The following is a 17,066-nucleotide window of genomic DNA, read 5'->3' as shown; positions in this document are numbered from 1 at the left end:
TCTGGATGCATGGGTCACTGTATGCTGGTGAAATCGCACAAAACATCAGACAATCACACATGACCTCAGTGTACCAGGATTGTCGATACTTGCTCAGAGCAGGAAACCTTTGTCTGCCTGGAGTGGCCAGGCCAGTCACGGGACTTAAACCTTTATTGAGCACATGGCACTGCCACCCCCTCCCCTTGAAGCCATGTCAAGGTGACAGATCCTTGGCAATGTTCTTACTGAGGAGAGGATAAATCTTCCCTTGGTAAGCATCCACAAACTTAATGGGAGCATATATGGTAATTGAGATAGCTTTTTTTGGACAATGAATTTATCTTCGTGGGGTTTTTTTTGGGTTTTTTTTGGGGGGGGCCACTTTATTTCAGTCAGATATGCTCATTTTGACTGACAATTGGCCATATGTCCGTTGACAATGTCTGGCACCTGAGGAAAATATTGTTTATTAAACATTCACTCTGGCAACAGATGCACACAATTTGACATTGCTACCTAAAATAATAACATAACTCCCATATTGTTTTCAGATCCAAACCTCTGAATTCAGATTTTATTGCAGGAAACAAGTCTCTTTCAGATTCACTGGTTATTGTCCCCATAATGCTGCAAGAGGCAACTGACGGGATCGGGTGGCCAAACTCGCTGACATGTCATAGTATCCCAGTTGTGTAGATCAATGTTCATGCTGTTATAACTGGATTGTTGGTCCAGACTCGATTATTTACAATAGCTAGAATATTGCTGAGTGCGCCATTAAACAACAACCAAACCCCATAAAGCTGGGTGCATGCAGGGTAAAAGTACCATCCCTCAACATTTGTGGTATAATTCAACGAAATGAAACCATCAACCTTCAACTCTAACCTTGTGATCACAGATAGTAAAAGGTTTGGGTAGCATTATTATTGGAACAAGTACATGAACTTTCAAACTTCATTGGTCTCACTGACTGACTGACTGACTTTACTTATGCAGGTAGGATTGCCAGACATTGGGCACACAGAGCATCACATAAGCTCATTTGGCTTTGAACTGTTCTGCTGCCATTTGTATGATACAGATCACATGTTACTAATAACAGAAGATATTATGGATTACCATGATGTTTTATTAGATCAGTGAAGGCTAAAAAACTACATATATTTTCTGATTGCGTAAACAGGCACAATGAACATGGTATGAATCTCCACAAAGACATTTTCCATCTCAAGATATAATATTCTTGAATGATGAAGTATATGCCTCAAAAACACATTAACTCCTTTAAAAGGAATCTAATCTTTAAGCATGAACAATTAAAAAAACATGATCAATGTTACAAGGGGAGACAATCCTAACCAAGGACTGATGAGCACAAGTTGAGTATGATGAAATGCAACAAATGGATGATGTCAGGTCTGAAAATGACCTGTAGATAATATATGATTATTTAGAAAATTTTAAACAAGACATTAAGTTGTTCACACTTTCTTTCAAGATGCTCAATATCATGAATAAATTCTAAACATATGAGTGTTGAGATTTGATACCATCCTTTATATGTGATCTCTCATGTGAGATATCTAATCTTCATTATCTGACTGCTGCCTTGTTTCATCTCGGCTTGGAGATCCATCTTTATCTGGTGTTCTGGATTTAGAACGAGAATATGAGCGTGATCTTGATCTCTTAGCTGGAGTGGCTGACCTGCTCCTGTTGCTACGGGGACTCCTACTTCGGCTCCTGCTGCGACTACGGCTCCTGCTCCTCGACCTGCTCCTTGATCGGCCTCGGCGAGAACGTGAACGGCTGCGACTCCTGCTACGGCTTCTGGAGTAGGATCTGCAGCAAAAGAAAGATCATGTTAATAATCCAGTCATAAGCAGTGGCCTGTAAATAACTTAAGTTTGGATCTCACAAAAAAGTGAATTATATTATGAGAATATCATACTGTTTGCTTACTACAAAAATGCAAAATTTGCTGGAGGCTTCATCCAACGTGGAATTTTTTTTCCATTTGTCTTTCATTGTCTTGTAAAATATTTTGCTGACAGAGTTGGTTTCTGCTCCCAATAGTCTTTTGGTATGGGGGGGGCGGGGATCGAACCAGCGACCTTCCGCTCTCCGGGCGGACGCTCTAACCACTACACCACGGAGGCGCTCACAAGAAATAAGGGGGAGGTGTCAAACATACAAGAAACTGTTTGTATGAGCAACAAGCCTTAGTCTTTTGTAACTACATAATCAGCCAGTTCCACGCTGATCAATGGACTCTTGTTTTAGTTGGCTCTTTCAACAAGAACAACTATTCCATCTCACTATTAAAATGGGGGTCATAAAATATAGTGTATTAATGCGATGATCAATATTTCAATATTTAGATTTCACAATTACCTTCTTCTTTTGGGTCTATCTTCAACAATATGGATCCTTCTTCCATTGATTTCTGTGTTGTCCAATTTGTCAATTGCTGCTTTCATATCTGAGTGGGTAGCAAACTCCACAATGCTACAAAGAAACAAACCATGAAAATCAGGTAATGACAATCAAATAATACAAACAAGAAGACAAAGTCATCAATATCCCCCGCAATGGCAAAATACTCTTCATGATTATGTCTACGAGTTATGATTATGTCAAATATTTAGGTGTGTATATAGAAAAGTGGAAGGAGAGTATTGAAAGGTTTTTAAAGTTCTGCTCCAGAAAGGAGCACTATCACCAATTTCAGTCTATGTCAAACCTGTTGCCATGGAAATGCCAAAAATATTTTATTCAGAAATCCAAAACTACCAAAAGGCACCAGTACACCACCAGATCTATCTATGTGCCAAGTTTGGTGAAGAAACATTGAACGGTTTTAGAGTTCTGCTCCGGAAAAGTGCACTACCACTAATTTCTGTTTTAGTCATCAAACTTGTTGCCATGGAAACACCAAAAATATTTTATTCAGAATTCGAAAACTACCAAAAAGGAACCAGTACACCACCAGACCAATCTATGTGTCAAGTTTGGTGAAGAAATAGTGAACGGTTTTAGAGTTCAGCTCCGGAAAAGAGCACTACCACCAATTTCAGGCTAAGTCAAACTTGATGCCACGGAAAAGCCAAAAATATTTTATTCAGAATTCCAAAACTACCAAAAGGCACCAGTACACCACCAGACCAATCTATGTGTCAAGTTTGGTGAAGAAATAGTGAACGGTTTTAGAGTTCAGCTCCGGAAAAGTGTACTACCACCAATTTCAGGCTAAGTCAAAACTTGTTGCCACGGAAACGCCAAAAATATTTTATTCAGAATTCCAAAACTACCAAAAGGCACCAGTAAACCACCAGATCTATCTATGTGCCAAGTTTGGTGAAGAAATATTGAACGGTTTTAGAGTTCTGTTCCGGAAAAGACAAATGTGCACGGACGGACGGATGCACGGACAGAGTCCATTTTAATACCCCCTGCAAAACGCATTGCGGGGGATAATAATACATACCACTATATAACAGATGTGAAAATGCAAGCATTAAACATAATAAACACATGTGTCTCGAAAAGGTGTACAGTGGCCTATACTTGCCAGGAATATTCTGTTGGTCCCTTTTAGTAAATAAGATAATGAAACCTAAGACAATTGTAAAATCATGTTATTAATTCAAAGTGCTATTCACGTACCCTTCATTTTTATGCTTCTTGTGTGCATCTGCATAGGTGACCTCTCCAGCCTGACGCATGTAGTCCTTTAGGTCCTTTGCAACAGAGAGAAACATGGGTCACAACACGAACTAAGCTGACCCAGTTACACATTTAGATACACAACTACACACCCAGATATGCTGGCAATGAGCACTTGAACAAATGGCTTGTTATGCCATTGTCATTCCCACAGGCAGTAGGACAGACTAAATTTGTAGTTGACAGTGAGAAACATGTCAATGGTATGTAAATGGTCCAGACTCTGGCAGGTCGACGATGAACCAACCAAACTTCATACTCAACAGCTTATCAGACAAAGAGATCAGATCCTCGCCTCTTAAGACAAGTATAGGGTACGGAGAATATACAATGTGCATGCATTTTCATAGTTACGTGAATTAAAGTGCATTAAGTATCACAATCACAAGATCTCTTAACGGTAAAGAAAAATATCTTTAGCAAGAAAAACATCCTATTGTGTTGCACATTTCTTCATTTATAACTTCTGGGGAGGAGAAAAGGCTTCAAGCTAAATTTTCATTACCACAACCATTCCTAAGCCCTGAGAATGGTCTACGGTGTTTGTATTTACATTTACATTGCTGTATGGTTTCAGACAGACTCGAACAGATGCAGCATTTTTTGTAATATCATAAGCTAAACTCAAAACACCGATATTGGACCTGCAGCTATATATCTTGTTGCTTATTTCAATAAAATATCATGTAAAACAAGCCCATTTATTATCCCCTTAGGGACATTATTTTGGTTAACATACATCTGAAATGAAGACACACCCAGCACAATGAAACAAGACAAGAAAGATTCAGACATTTGTTTTGAAAGAGAAAACTCTTTGTTTGTTACCTGCTGCCCGAAAGCAATAGTCAAAGCTGGAATGGAACCCTATGAGACTGGCACTCAACCTCAGAGGTCAAATGGACACCACACATCACAGGTCAGTCAACTGGCCATGACGACAACATCGAGGAAGCAGGGGACACGTCTAGGTTTTGTTTTTCTATCGACATTACATCTGAGGAGGGCAGACTCTACATTTACGGCCAATTCATCTACAGGAGTCACCATGACGTCTCATCACAAAACGGTCAATTTCCCTTTTACAACTTTTGACTTCAGGACGTCTGAAGGTTTCCAAATTTTTCCCCTTTTGGAAAAGTGATTTTTCATCTCTTGACAGGTATACACCTGGTCAAGGGTGTTGCAGGGTCATCTTTCTGTCAGCCCTGAGAGTCCCTCGTCTGACTCCGATGCGCGAACCAAGCACGTTCAACACTAGGTGCCCGTCATCACACCTAAGGACCCTCGGGTATGTGTGACCATGACCTCTAAGAATGACTTTTGCCCCGTCTAGCCTCTTGTCATCTGAGCGGTCATCTTTGAGGGAAGGAAGATAAGAATTTAAAATGAAGAATTTGCCAAAGACTGTTTTCTACTCATATACTACGCAGATGCTATCTGTGCGCTTATAAACAATTACTATTAGGATCGTTTTATCTGATTTGCTTCACCTAACCATACATACGAGTCAAGGACACAAATAAGTAAAAAGAACCAGACAGGAACCGTTTCAATGAAGAGGTTGTGCTCAACTGGTCTGAAAACATAGTTTCTAAAGTGTTAAAGTTAATTGTGGATATTTATTCCATTACCATGATTAACAGTTCACAAACAGTCTAAATATTTTAAACAAAATTATGATAAAGAGATTCAATAAGAAAAAAATCTACCACATACATATGGAATTAGAACAGACAGTGCAGGCTCCAAGTAACTCGTCTGATCTTTGATCAAGAGAGTCAATTCAAACTAAACCTTGTGACCAAGACAGTATCTTAGAGTATCATATATCAACTTATTCTTCAGCTTTAATTTCGTAGAAACAAAAAGAAACTTTACTTCTTACATAATTCATAACATCACCACTCTTTTGACACCTAGTGAAAAGGTTTCCACAGATGAAATTGAGACAGGAAAAGTGAAAACTTTACATGGCTTTCAGTAAATACAAACCTGCCAGCTGACCCTTGAAGAAAGGTTCTCAATGATAAGACGGAACTCTGTCCTTGTTGGCGGTCCATATCTGAAATAAAAAAAACATTTCTTAACAATCTTTCCTTTAAAGTCACCCACTATCTGTGGTTTCAATAATTAAACATCTGAACAAAAATACCCAGAGCCTCATGATGTGGTTTGTTTAATGGCGCACTCGGCATTATTCCAGTTATATGGCGGTGGTCTGTAAATAATCTAGTCTGGACCAAACAATACAGTGATCAACATCGATGAGCATCAATTTACACAATTGGGATACAATGACGTGTCAACCAAGCCAGCTAGCCTAACCACCCGATCCCATTAGTAGCCTCTTACGACAAGCATGGGTTGCTGAAGACCAATTCTAACCTGTATCTTCACTGGTCTTCCAGAGCCTTATGGGAGTAATGTCATATCATAACGATATGTGCTCAGATCTTTGGTAGCTGAATCAACACCTGATTTAATTAGTTAGATTACTTCGCATAGTGGAAAACTACAATATTTCTTGAAAATAAAAGTTTCAAAATCAGAATATTTGCATGTACAGTTTGGGAAATAAACCAGTATTGGTGAAGAAAAACCCTTACTTGTCTCTTCCACCTCCACCACCACCACGACGTCTGGATGGATAGCCGCGATCTCGCCAATCATCACCGCCGCCGCCACCGCCTCTTGTGCCTCGAGCATGTTCGACAATTACTCTGAAACACACAATTGAAAGAACTTTTGCATGATTTGGGGCTTAGAGTTTTCAGTATGGTTTTATATTACTTTCAACAAATATTGGAAATGAAGGAAAACATCAAGGTACCAATGCATATTGATTAAATCTCAGATTTAAGGTGTGCCAATTGCTTGTATCAGGCCAACCCACTGTGTAATTCCAAATTTAATGAGCATCAACTGATTTTATTTTTGCACCAGATCACACCAGATATTAGCATCAAAATGAAACCAGTCATTTCTACAATTTGGACTGACTGACTGAGTTTAGTTTTACGCCGCTTTTAGCAATATTCCAGCAATATCACGACACCAGAAATGGGCTTCACACATTGTGCCCATGTAGGGAATCGAACCGGATCTTCGGCATGACGAGCCAACGCTTTAACCACTAGGCTACCCCACGGCCCCTGTTGCACCTTGACAGTAAATGACTGAACAGTCCGTATCTGTTTAATAAACTCAAAATATTAGAATTAAAAAATTGAGTAAACTCAATTGGCTGAGGGGGCATATTATTGCTGTATTTAAACTAAGTAGGTTTGGAAGTCGGGTGAGGTGAGGTGAAATTGGGTTTAACGTCGTGCTTGAGAATATTTCGCTCATATGATGACGTGCATGTGTGTGTATGTGTATGTGCACCTGCTTGTACTAGCCCAGACTTAAGCTGGTTTTATAGTGCTGGCCCACTGAGATACCATGCCACAGTGAAGCATGATTTCCCCACTCAGACACATTATACTGACTGAGCCGACCAGTCCTTGGTGTACCCATTAATGCTGAGCACCAGGCAGGGACCAAACAGTACCATATTTTAATGTCTTTTGGAATGAGGGGGATGGAGATCGAACCAGCGTCCTTCCGCACTCCCGGCGGACGCTCTAACCACAACACCACGGAGGCGGTCGGGTGAAGTGAAGTGAAATTGTGTTTAACGTTGTGCTTGAGAATATTTCGCTCATATGACGACGTGCATGTGTGTGTATGTGCTTCTGCTTGTACTAGTCCAGACTTAAGCTGAGCGCCAGGCAGGGACCAACAAGTACCATATTTTAACGTCTTTTGGTATGAGGGGGCTGGAGATCGAACCAGCGTCCTTCCGCACTCCCGGCGGACGCTCTAACCACAACACCACGGAGGCGGTCGGGTGAAGTGGTCGGGTGAACCTGGATCTTCGGCGTGACGAGTCAACGCTTTAACCACTAGGCTACCCCACCGCCCCTCTTCAATTTGGAAATAAGCATTAAAAAATCCTGACTGAATTAATCACATTTATGATTTAAAGATAGTTGCCTAAATAAACATTTTGTAACATCTACCATTCTAAATGTGTCTGTCTGATGTACATAAGGATCTTTACAAACCTTTCACCGCAGAGTTCTTTTCCATTGAGCTCATAAACCGCATCTTCTGCATCACGATAATCCTCAAATTCCTGATATTGAAAACACTTGAATTAATAATATTTCAACAAATTGATTGTGAAGATTTCAAAACAAACCTGCTTATTGTCACGGAGTGAGAATGCACTTGTCATTCCATTTATAACCACGAAAAGTAGAACAAAGCATACACGGACGACTTATCTTAAATCTTGTGAATTTTCTCCGACATTTATCACTAACATATAACAAGCTGTCAGGTTATGTAGTTTCTTAGAGTCATGTGTATCAATCACAGTAATATCTTTCAAAATTAGTTTGGTTTGACCATATTATATACTCTGAATAATGAACACAATTTCTATAGAATTCCATAAAACTTCAGTAATGAATACTTACCACAAAACCATATCCGTTCTTCAGCATGAGGTCTCTCATTCTTCCATAGTTTCTGAAGAATCTCTCCAAATCCTTTTCTCGAACATGGTATGACAAACGCCCAACATACACCCTAGTTCCCATTTTGTCCTGGAATTAACATAAAAACTAAATGAACAGGAACAAACATCAAGAATGTGTCATTTCAGGAAATCATTTTGAATTCACCTTGCTTCAAGACAGCAACATGGATCATTGTGGATGGAGAACATACCCATCACCTTATAGTAATTAAAACATACTTTTAAACATTTCTACCCATAATGATTCTCAAAGCGTTTCCTGAAAATTGAACCTTTCTGAGTTCATTTTCAGCAGTGAAAAACAACTATGAGAGCCCAAAATATGTTATAAAATACAGAAGGGTTCATGCATGGGCACAAGTTATTTCACTAGGAACCTTCAGCAGTTTTCATTTCCATCACAAGAGTGTGATGACCTTAAGATTTAGTAGATTATGATTGCTACTGCGGACAATAGTGGGTGTCAATACAATACTCAAGGACAGACCAGAGACTTGGAAGATAAGGAACATGCTAAAATACTTATGGGGTCAGGAATTATTTTTAAGAAAAAAGAAAAGCAAGATATGTGGATGTCAACTTCTTTATCGCGAATAACACGTTTCCGAGCGTATGCTTGCTCCTTAATCACCTGATTACATGCTCCGAAACGTCGTGTTATTCACAATAAAGAAGTTGACATCCATATATCTTGCTTTTCTTACGTATTCCACTTCTAAATGCCCTTCAAAGTTTGTATTACTTTTAGTCAACATTTCACATAAATCATACTAATTCATAGCCGTAGGTAAAAAAAAGCAGAACAAACGTCACAATTTTGACAGTATTGAAATATAGATGTTTATTTTTTAATTTCTTTATGAAAAAGAAACAGATAAATCAAATATATATCAACCACCAATTGAAAATTTCCATTTGGTGGCCAAATTTATTGCGGGCCTGCAATTGACATGTCATACATCAATATTTTAACTGGATACATCAATATTTTAACTGGATGACATTATTGTCCTACATTATTATTATTGGATATTTATATAGCGCACATATCCACGCAAGTAGTACATGCTCAAGGCACTGATATTTTTCCCCAAGGTCATTGGATGTCAATCTCAACGGCACATCGTATTATCAATCTCAACTCCTAAATCAACCAAAACCTGTGCTTACTGTTACATGTGCGTGTGTTAGTGACAGCGTTACAAGGTTTACGCGACACACAAATGTGCGTCCAGTACACACAAATATAGAGAAAGGATGCATAAAACCCAAAATACTGTAAAGTACACTACACCATTTCAACACCAGTGTTTGCCGTGATGCAAAAAACATGCGTATTTGACTCACAAATTTTCTCAAATATGCAGTGAATTGGGCCCTTAGTCAGGGTTTTACATAGCTCTTCGAAACTGGGAGTCCTGGGGACTGAGGGCATATTTTTTTGAGAGTCCATTTCTAAAATTGGGGGGTCCATCAATTTGCATTAAATCAATGATAATGAATGCTTCCCATTTGATAATGATTATGTTAAAGGTCACATAAACCCTAGGGGTGAAAGTACATAAATCACTAATTGGCATCGTTATAAATGAAACCCCGTCATTAAAACTACTCATTTCGACCTTTAATTGACTTAAATCGACCTTTTTGACAACAGTGCACAATTCTCACCCACGAACGAAATTTCAACCAATCAGAGCGGCGCGATTCTGTGACGTCATATGAGGAATAGCTTTGAGGGCCGATGCAGAATTCATCTACATTTTAGGGGGTAAATTATCTTGTTTACAGGCTTGTATAAACCTGAAATCGTGACAATTGTTGTGGAAAATGAAAGCTATATGTTGTCACAATCTACTGGCATTTAATTTTGTCTCCTGCTTTGCCTAGTTTCGAAAGTTACAACTTGTTTTCATAGGCGCTTCTGTCACAATTGATTGGTGTCGTTAGGCCCTATTTGTATAATGACTGATCTAAATTGATCCCATTTCTGTGTTTTTTTTTACCCTCGATATTTAATCATGTCATGTAAAAATCTGTTTGTATTCTCAAAACAGTGTCGGCCCATAAGTTTTCACATGCAATACAGCAATTAATACTCCCTTGCTGTAACCCGTGTTAGGTGGTATAAACCTACACATGTTATTTGTCATCATTCACTTGATGGTCAGTTAATGAATTTATAACAGGTATAATTAGTGGTAACACACTTAGATTACCCGACAAAGGTTCCAATTTGGCATTTCTTGTGTCTGGAGTAAATATTCAACATTATAAACATCGATCAAAGGATTAACCGATAACACGCTGCTGATTAATTACTTTTATCTTACACAGCGGAATTGTCAAAAGGTAGTGTTTATGTATGTAGATTTACTAATCTATACTGAATACACTCTGCGTGTCGGTGTCTCTGCGTAAAAAACGTCCTTCTTTCAAAGGATTAACCGGCAATACATTGATTGATTGCCCATTATTGGCTAACTAAATTACTGTTTTTAATGAAAGGCGGACATTATGCAATTAGTTGCCAGGTGAGCTATCTTGGGTGACCAATGAGACTATACACCAATACCTGAAAAAGATTTATCACTTTTTAGGTATATTAAACTGTTAAAAGACACATCATTTGGAACAGTTTTGTGGATATTGATGGATACATTCCTCAAACAAGGTAATGGCCTGATATTGTTCCTATAACTTTAATCTGTTTTAATTTTAATATTTGCATTTTGTTTTTTATTCATTTGTCGTAGCATTCAACAGAATCATTGTTTTCGCCGTGAAGTATAATGAGACAGACAACATACACTAGGGTGTGTGTGCGAATTATGATTCACATTGGCAAACTATAAAATGTCTAGATATTACAGTTCTGTTATAAATTCACTATAAGTATTCACAATATTAAAGTAAGAGTGAGGGAGTTAAAATTCAATGTCACCTCAGCAATATTTCAGCCTTATAGTGACGAGAAAGGTTGTACATACACAATAAATACAAGTAGGTAAATAACCAGTCATCGACGGACTATATTAAAATAACTAGAGTATCACAAAAAGAGTTAAAACTAGTTAGCACATATCTTTACAAGTGAGGTGAGGTGAAATTGGGTTTAACATCATGCTTGAGAATATTTCGCTCATATGACGACGTGCATGTGTTTGTATGTGTATGTGCACCTGCTTGTACTAGCCCAGACATAAGCTGGTTTTATAGTGCTGGCCCACTGAGATACCATGCCGCAGTGAAGCATGAATACCCCACTCAGACACATTATACTGACTGAGCCGACCAGTCCTTGGTGTACCCATAAATGCCGAGCGCCAGGCAGGGACCAACAAGTACCATATTTTAATGTCTTTTGGTAAGAGGGGGATGGAGAATCGAACCAGCAACCTTCCGCTCTCCGGCCGAAGCTCTAACCACTACACCACGGAGACGGTCGGGTGAAGTGAGGTGAAATTGGGTTAAATGTTGTGCTTAAGAATATTTCGCTCATATGACGATGTGCATGAGTGTGTATGTGCATCTGCTTGTACTAGTCCAGACTTAAGCTGAGCGCCAGACAGGGACCAACAAGTACCATATTTTAACGTCTTTTGGTATGAGGGGGACGGAGATCGAACCAGCAACCTTCCGCTCTAACCACAGAGGCGGTCTTGGAAGTCGGGAGTTACAAGATTTATGGTTGTTGATTGTACTCATGTGTTACATGAAACATGAATCAAACTACCAGTAAATCTTATTTGAGAACATGCTTATAGCGACTGAAATTAGTAACCAGTTTTTCTGGTTTTAAGCTATTGGTCACCACAGCATCCCAGTCTCAAACATCATTTCCAGGTCACTGCATATAATTTCATTAGTTCACTGACAGTTTAGAATTCAAACAATTAGTGCTGGTTATCAATCACAATATGCAGATCCAGAATCAGAGCTCAGTAACCCATCAATAATCGTTTTTGATTGAAAACCCTACCACAAAACACAAAACTCATGTGGGCAATAACAGGATACAATCATAACATTGTGCAAATGAAATGGTCACCAAGTAATACTATGAAAATGCATCAGTTGTTTATGTCTTGATTTAACAAACATAACAATATAAACATACTTTCCTACAGATGTTTTGTTACAGGTTGTCAAACATTAGGAGTCCACTATTAATATTTGGGTCCAAATATCTGTGGGTAAGGATCATCGAGTTCCTGATCTACATAATATCTGATACATTTTATTAATAAATTTAATGAAATCGATTACAAATATAAGCTCATACATACATTAAACATTTTTTATTACCCGATTGTTTAATAACCACATGATATTTCATACTACAGTATAGATTGGTGACACAGAGCTACAGATAACTTTTTGGGTCATTGAGTTATGTACTCGCTTGTGTTCATCTTAATTGGGTATCCTAATTTTCCTTTGAGTAACCAAATAAATTGCCCTCACCTCACTCAAACTCAATTGGGTATTTTGCCATTTCAATTAATTTTAAACATATAATAAAGTTTAAATGTTAGTGTTTGTTATTTATATTTGATCTGTAATATGAGAAACAATAAGAAAGACTGCACGTTGTCAAGTTCATGTCCTGAAATAGAACCTCTCAGTATACGGAAAGACTTCGTACCCCTCCTTAAATTTCATTCTAGTCAAATTATATCACCTGAATAAAATATATTCCTCATCTCATAAGGATACATTTTAACATGTTTCGTTAATTGTATCTGGACATACTGAAAGACATTCTATTTCTAAAAATGCAACACAAGGAAAGTTTTCCTCATCGTTAAAATTTAGGGGGGATACGGGCGGAAGTCTAACCGTTAATAGTAGAAAAGTGCACACTATACTCAAGATAATATGGTTCATGTTATGCAAGTGCCAGTTATGATTGTATTTGTATACATGAACTTCATGAAGGGACAAAATCCAGCTCCCTTGCTACAAGGGAAAGTTCTGTGTAGCATCAAATCAAAGGACAGTGTCCTGCATTTGTCACACTGCTTGTCTCGTCTCAGATGCTAAATGGCATCTTGTGGTTATAGGGCACTTATATAGTTGATCGGCGAGAGTGGTGGCTGTTACTTTTTTTTACGCTGTGCTCTTGCACCATTCAAAGGCTGATCATTCTCCTCTCTAATGAGAAAATCTAAAACGAACCTACCGCCAACAAACGACCTCGAAAATGAACTGCTATTAATTGCACGTTGACGCATATATACCAACCAAATACGTTGCAATAACGACGAAAACGTGGGTGATTACGTTATCACTCGAATGTATACGCTGCACAACCGTCGAAATCGTAGAGAAAACGTCTATGCATTGGTCAGGATATAAACATGATAAACAGAACTGTGAACATCATAACATGCCCTAACGAACATGTGCCACAACTTGGTGGGAAAGTGGACCAAAGCTCACTAAAACAATTGCATATTGGGCAACATTATTCATAATTATTTTCAACATTGCAATGATTCAGCTGTGCTTCAAACTAATCTGATTATATGAAGTTAGAAAAGAAGAAAATTGTTCAAAATATCCATTTACAAACCTTCGTCCTTTTCTGCAAACAAGATGGCTACTACCACGCTAAACTAGTATTCACTGTTGACTTGCGCAACCGTCTGTGCGCGTTTAGTCATGGTGTCAAACGCAAGAAAAGCGGCTTCTCCGCTGTGAGAAACCCAGTCTATTGTCACGTGACAATAGGTTTTGATTACCCACTGAGCTTTGCGCAATCCTTTATACTAGAGTTTGTTACATGATACGCATTCACTAATGCAACCATGCGTGTTTGCATTATATATACACGTGATATAAGAAAGAACACAGACGTAGGCAATTGAGACATTGTTTGTCCATATTGAAAATCCGCATCATTTCAGACGAGTTTCAGGTCTTATTCATTTGTGATGCCTTTGCCTTCCCAAAACTAAATTGTCACTTTTTAAAAAATAAATACAACTGCGAAGTTATGTACACTTTTACTGACATTTACAGCTATTTTAAATATTTTCCATTAGATTTCTTAACGTTAATTTTAGCAATGAAAATAATGAAATATTCTTCACCACGTCGGTCTGTGTACATTTTCTTGAGTAATGTAAAAGCCTGGGCATTTCCGCCCACTGAATCAGTTCATCTAAAGTACTATTTATTTCGCACGAGGATATTTCATAAGTACACGAGGACATTTCATGGGGGTAGCCTGGTGGTTAAAGCGGTCGCTCGTCACGCCGGGTTCGATTCCCCACATGGGTGCAATATGTGAAGCCCATTTCTGGTGTCGTGATATTGTCGGCATATTACTGAAAGCAGCGTTAACTAAACTCACTCACTCACTCGAATAAGTTGAGGATATTTGTCAGTTCTTGTCAGATAACATGTTTAACACATCGAGTTGACATTTTCGTGAGTGGCGCAGTCGATACATGGTTAGGTAGTTTACAGTCGTTATTGGCGAACCTCGTGTATTGTGGGCACAGGCGCCTGTCTGTATGTACTCTTTGGTCAATGTTCCATGTTAAGACATGGCATCAACAATACAAATTACAGATGCTCCGTTTATTCTGTATTTTATTCCATGATTTTCATGATCTTATGAGATTGACTCATAGTAGTTCCGACACTCGAATGAAATATAGATTACATTTTTGAAGACAAATATAGTATTTCATCACTGATTATTTAATATATTATTTTCTTATTTAAAAGGTGATACAAAATGCTCAAGAACACGAATAAGACCGGAACCTAAACATTTCAAACCGCACGTTTTTCATACTTTCCTTGTGAATGTTATTTTAAAAATATTTCCAAGTGACTGAAACATAAATCAAAGGGATTGTGGTCAGTGTATTTCCGCTATCTTCAGCCTACAGATCACCAATGACAGTTGAAGACACCCGTGAAGATCCAGTCTAAGTAAACTTAGGCTTAGTATTATTCGTTACACTACTATACTCATAAGACTGAGCCTAAGTTTACTTAGACTGGTGAAGATCCGGGTTAGAATTGATCTTCAGCAAGCCATGCTTGTCGTAAGAAGCGACTAACGGGATCGGGTGGTCAGGCTCACTGACTTGCTTGACCCGTCATCGTATCCCAATTACATAGATCGATCCTCATGCTGTTGATCACTGGATTGTCTGGTTCAGACTCGATTATTCACAGTCCGCCGCCATATAGCTGGAATATTGCTGAGTGTGGCGTTAAACTAAACTCAATCACACACCTCATTCATTGTTTAAAGGGAGACTATCAACCTGGCAGAACTCACCCCCACCCCGGAGTCCTGTCAATGGCACCCTTTGATGCTAGTTTATGCGAGCAAGAAATTAGCTGGACATTTAATATTATATTACAAGATATGATGTTAACATGATGATCGTTACACAGTTTTACTGTTAAGGACATATGGGTTGTGTGAAGCAGGTGTTCATTATAGGCTTAGAGGGTACCATGCCTTCTCGGTGTAAACAAATGAGACACATGTTGCCATCAGTCAACGAAAATTGCCAGAATAAAGTTTCTTCTGGAAATGTTGTTATTTTGATTGTATATATATTCCCACGATGATGGTGATGGTAAAGAGAGAAATTACGTTTACTAGTACTGGAGATATGTAGTTCCTGTTCAGTGTACGTAGTACAGGGCAATATAAGTAGTTCTCTTTGAAACCTTCGAAATATTACCTACTATCGTACATTAAAATATACATTTAAAACCGTATGTTCTAGTGGAATAGTTAATTTGTATAACAAACCCGATGTCAAGCAATATTGCACACTTGGCAGACATACCAAGAATAGTCTTTTCACAAAAAGGCCTTAGTTCGACTACTCGATGTGTGAAGTCTGTTTATGGTTTCTCAAGCCATGATTTTGTTGGAATAGTCCTTAAAAGACGTAAAACTGTATTCACACACTCACAAATTCGAGGAATTGGTGTGAGCTTACTTGTTGTTTAACGCCGCACTCTGTAAATAATCAAGTCAAGACCAGACAATCCAGTGATCAACAGCATGCCTCTTGCGACAAGCATTGGTTGCTGAAGACCAATTCTAAAGCGGATTTTCACGGGTGCAGAGGGTATCGAAAACTTTGTCTTCTTCCTTCAGTCATGAAAGAAGACAATTTAAGACGGATCTGTCACGGTCCGTCGATGTGAGGAACCAAAGACGTAAATTCTATGTATGTCGTTTGAGGAACGAACCATCAGGTCTCAACTGACGTGATTTCTATGTGGAATCTTAATTGTTTGGTCAGGGATTTTTGTTTTCATTTTTTATGTCTTTTGCCATCCTCAACTGGGTAAATGTGGTCGTACAATGCTCCATCACTGAAAACAAAACCAAAACAGAGTAATTAATACGTGTATGTTTGATTTTGTAGGAAAAAAGCACAAAATATTCTTGCTATTGAAAAGCACACATCTGTAAACTGGTGAACAACCAAATCATAAGAATGTATATATTCCTTACATTGTGCAAATATGGACTACATTATGATTTTGCTATGAAGACAGAGCCCAGCTTGTATTGCATTATGGAATTCTGGGTAATAGTAAAGCGTATTATTATCTTTAAAGTTTTTTAATAGGAAACCTTTTTGTCTTAATTATTACACGATAGGTATCTTATATAAATTACAAAACTATAACGTGATACATTTGTTACTTTAAACGACGAAACTTTGCATTTATTTATTCCCGTGAACTCCCGTAATGTTCAAAGTAGGTC

The 17,066-nt window shown here is 38.3% G+C and overlaps 1 protein-coding gene across 1 annotated transcript; it reads right to left on the bottom strand.

Moving 5' to 3' along the window:
- Positions 1-1,096: 1,096 nt before the first annotated feature.
- Positions 1,097-14,014, bottom strand: LOC124255378 (serine/arginine-rich splicing factor 6-like). The gene is made up of 8 exons (XM_046689271.1): positions 13,878-14,014; positions 8,238-8,366; positions 7,821-7,891; positions 6,321-6,434; positions 5,707-5,776; positions 3,652-3,725; positions 2,380-2,493; positions 1,097-1,827 (listed from the first exon to the last, which is right to left on the bottom strand). Exons 2-8 carry the CDS (start codon positions 8,358-8,360, stop codon positions 1,569-1,571), a joined length of 825 nt encoding a protein of 274 aa, XP_046545227.1. The 5' UTR covers positions 8,361-8,366; positions 13,878-14,014; the 3' UTR covers positions 1,097-1,568.
- Between the last annotated feature and the right edge of the window lie 3,052 nt (positions 14,015-17,066).

Source organism: Haliotis rubra, unplaced genomic scaffold (genome assembly GCF_003918875.1).
Source record: "Haliotis rubra isolate DU_JTF1 unplaced genomic scaffold, ASM391887v1 Scf6, whole genome shotgun sequence".
In the NCBI taxonomy this organism is placed as follows: Eukaryota; Metazoa; Mollusca; class Gastropoda; order Lepetellida; family Haliotidae; genus Haliotis; species Haliotis rubra.
The sequence above is the reverse complement of the archived record's forward strand: the minus strand, read 5'-3'. Positions and strand labels throughout refer to the sequence as shown.

Coding starts and splice junctions, on each gene's coding strand:
- LOC124255378 (XM_046689271.1), bottom strand. CDS start 8,360: ATGGGAACTAGGGTGTATGTTGGGCGTTTGTCATACCATGTTCGAGAA. Junction 7,892..8,237: donor AGAACGGATATGGTTTTGTG/GTAAGTATTCAT, acceptor TTTCAATATCAG/GAATTTGAGGATTATCGTGA. Junction 6,435..7,820: donor AAAGAACTCTGCGGTGAAAG/GTTTGTAAAGAT, acceptor TGTGTGTTTCAG/AGTAATTGTCGAACATGCTC.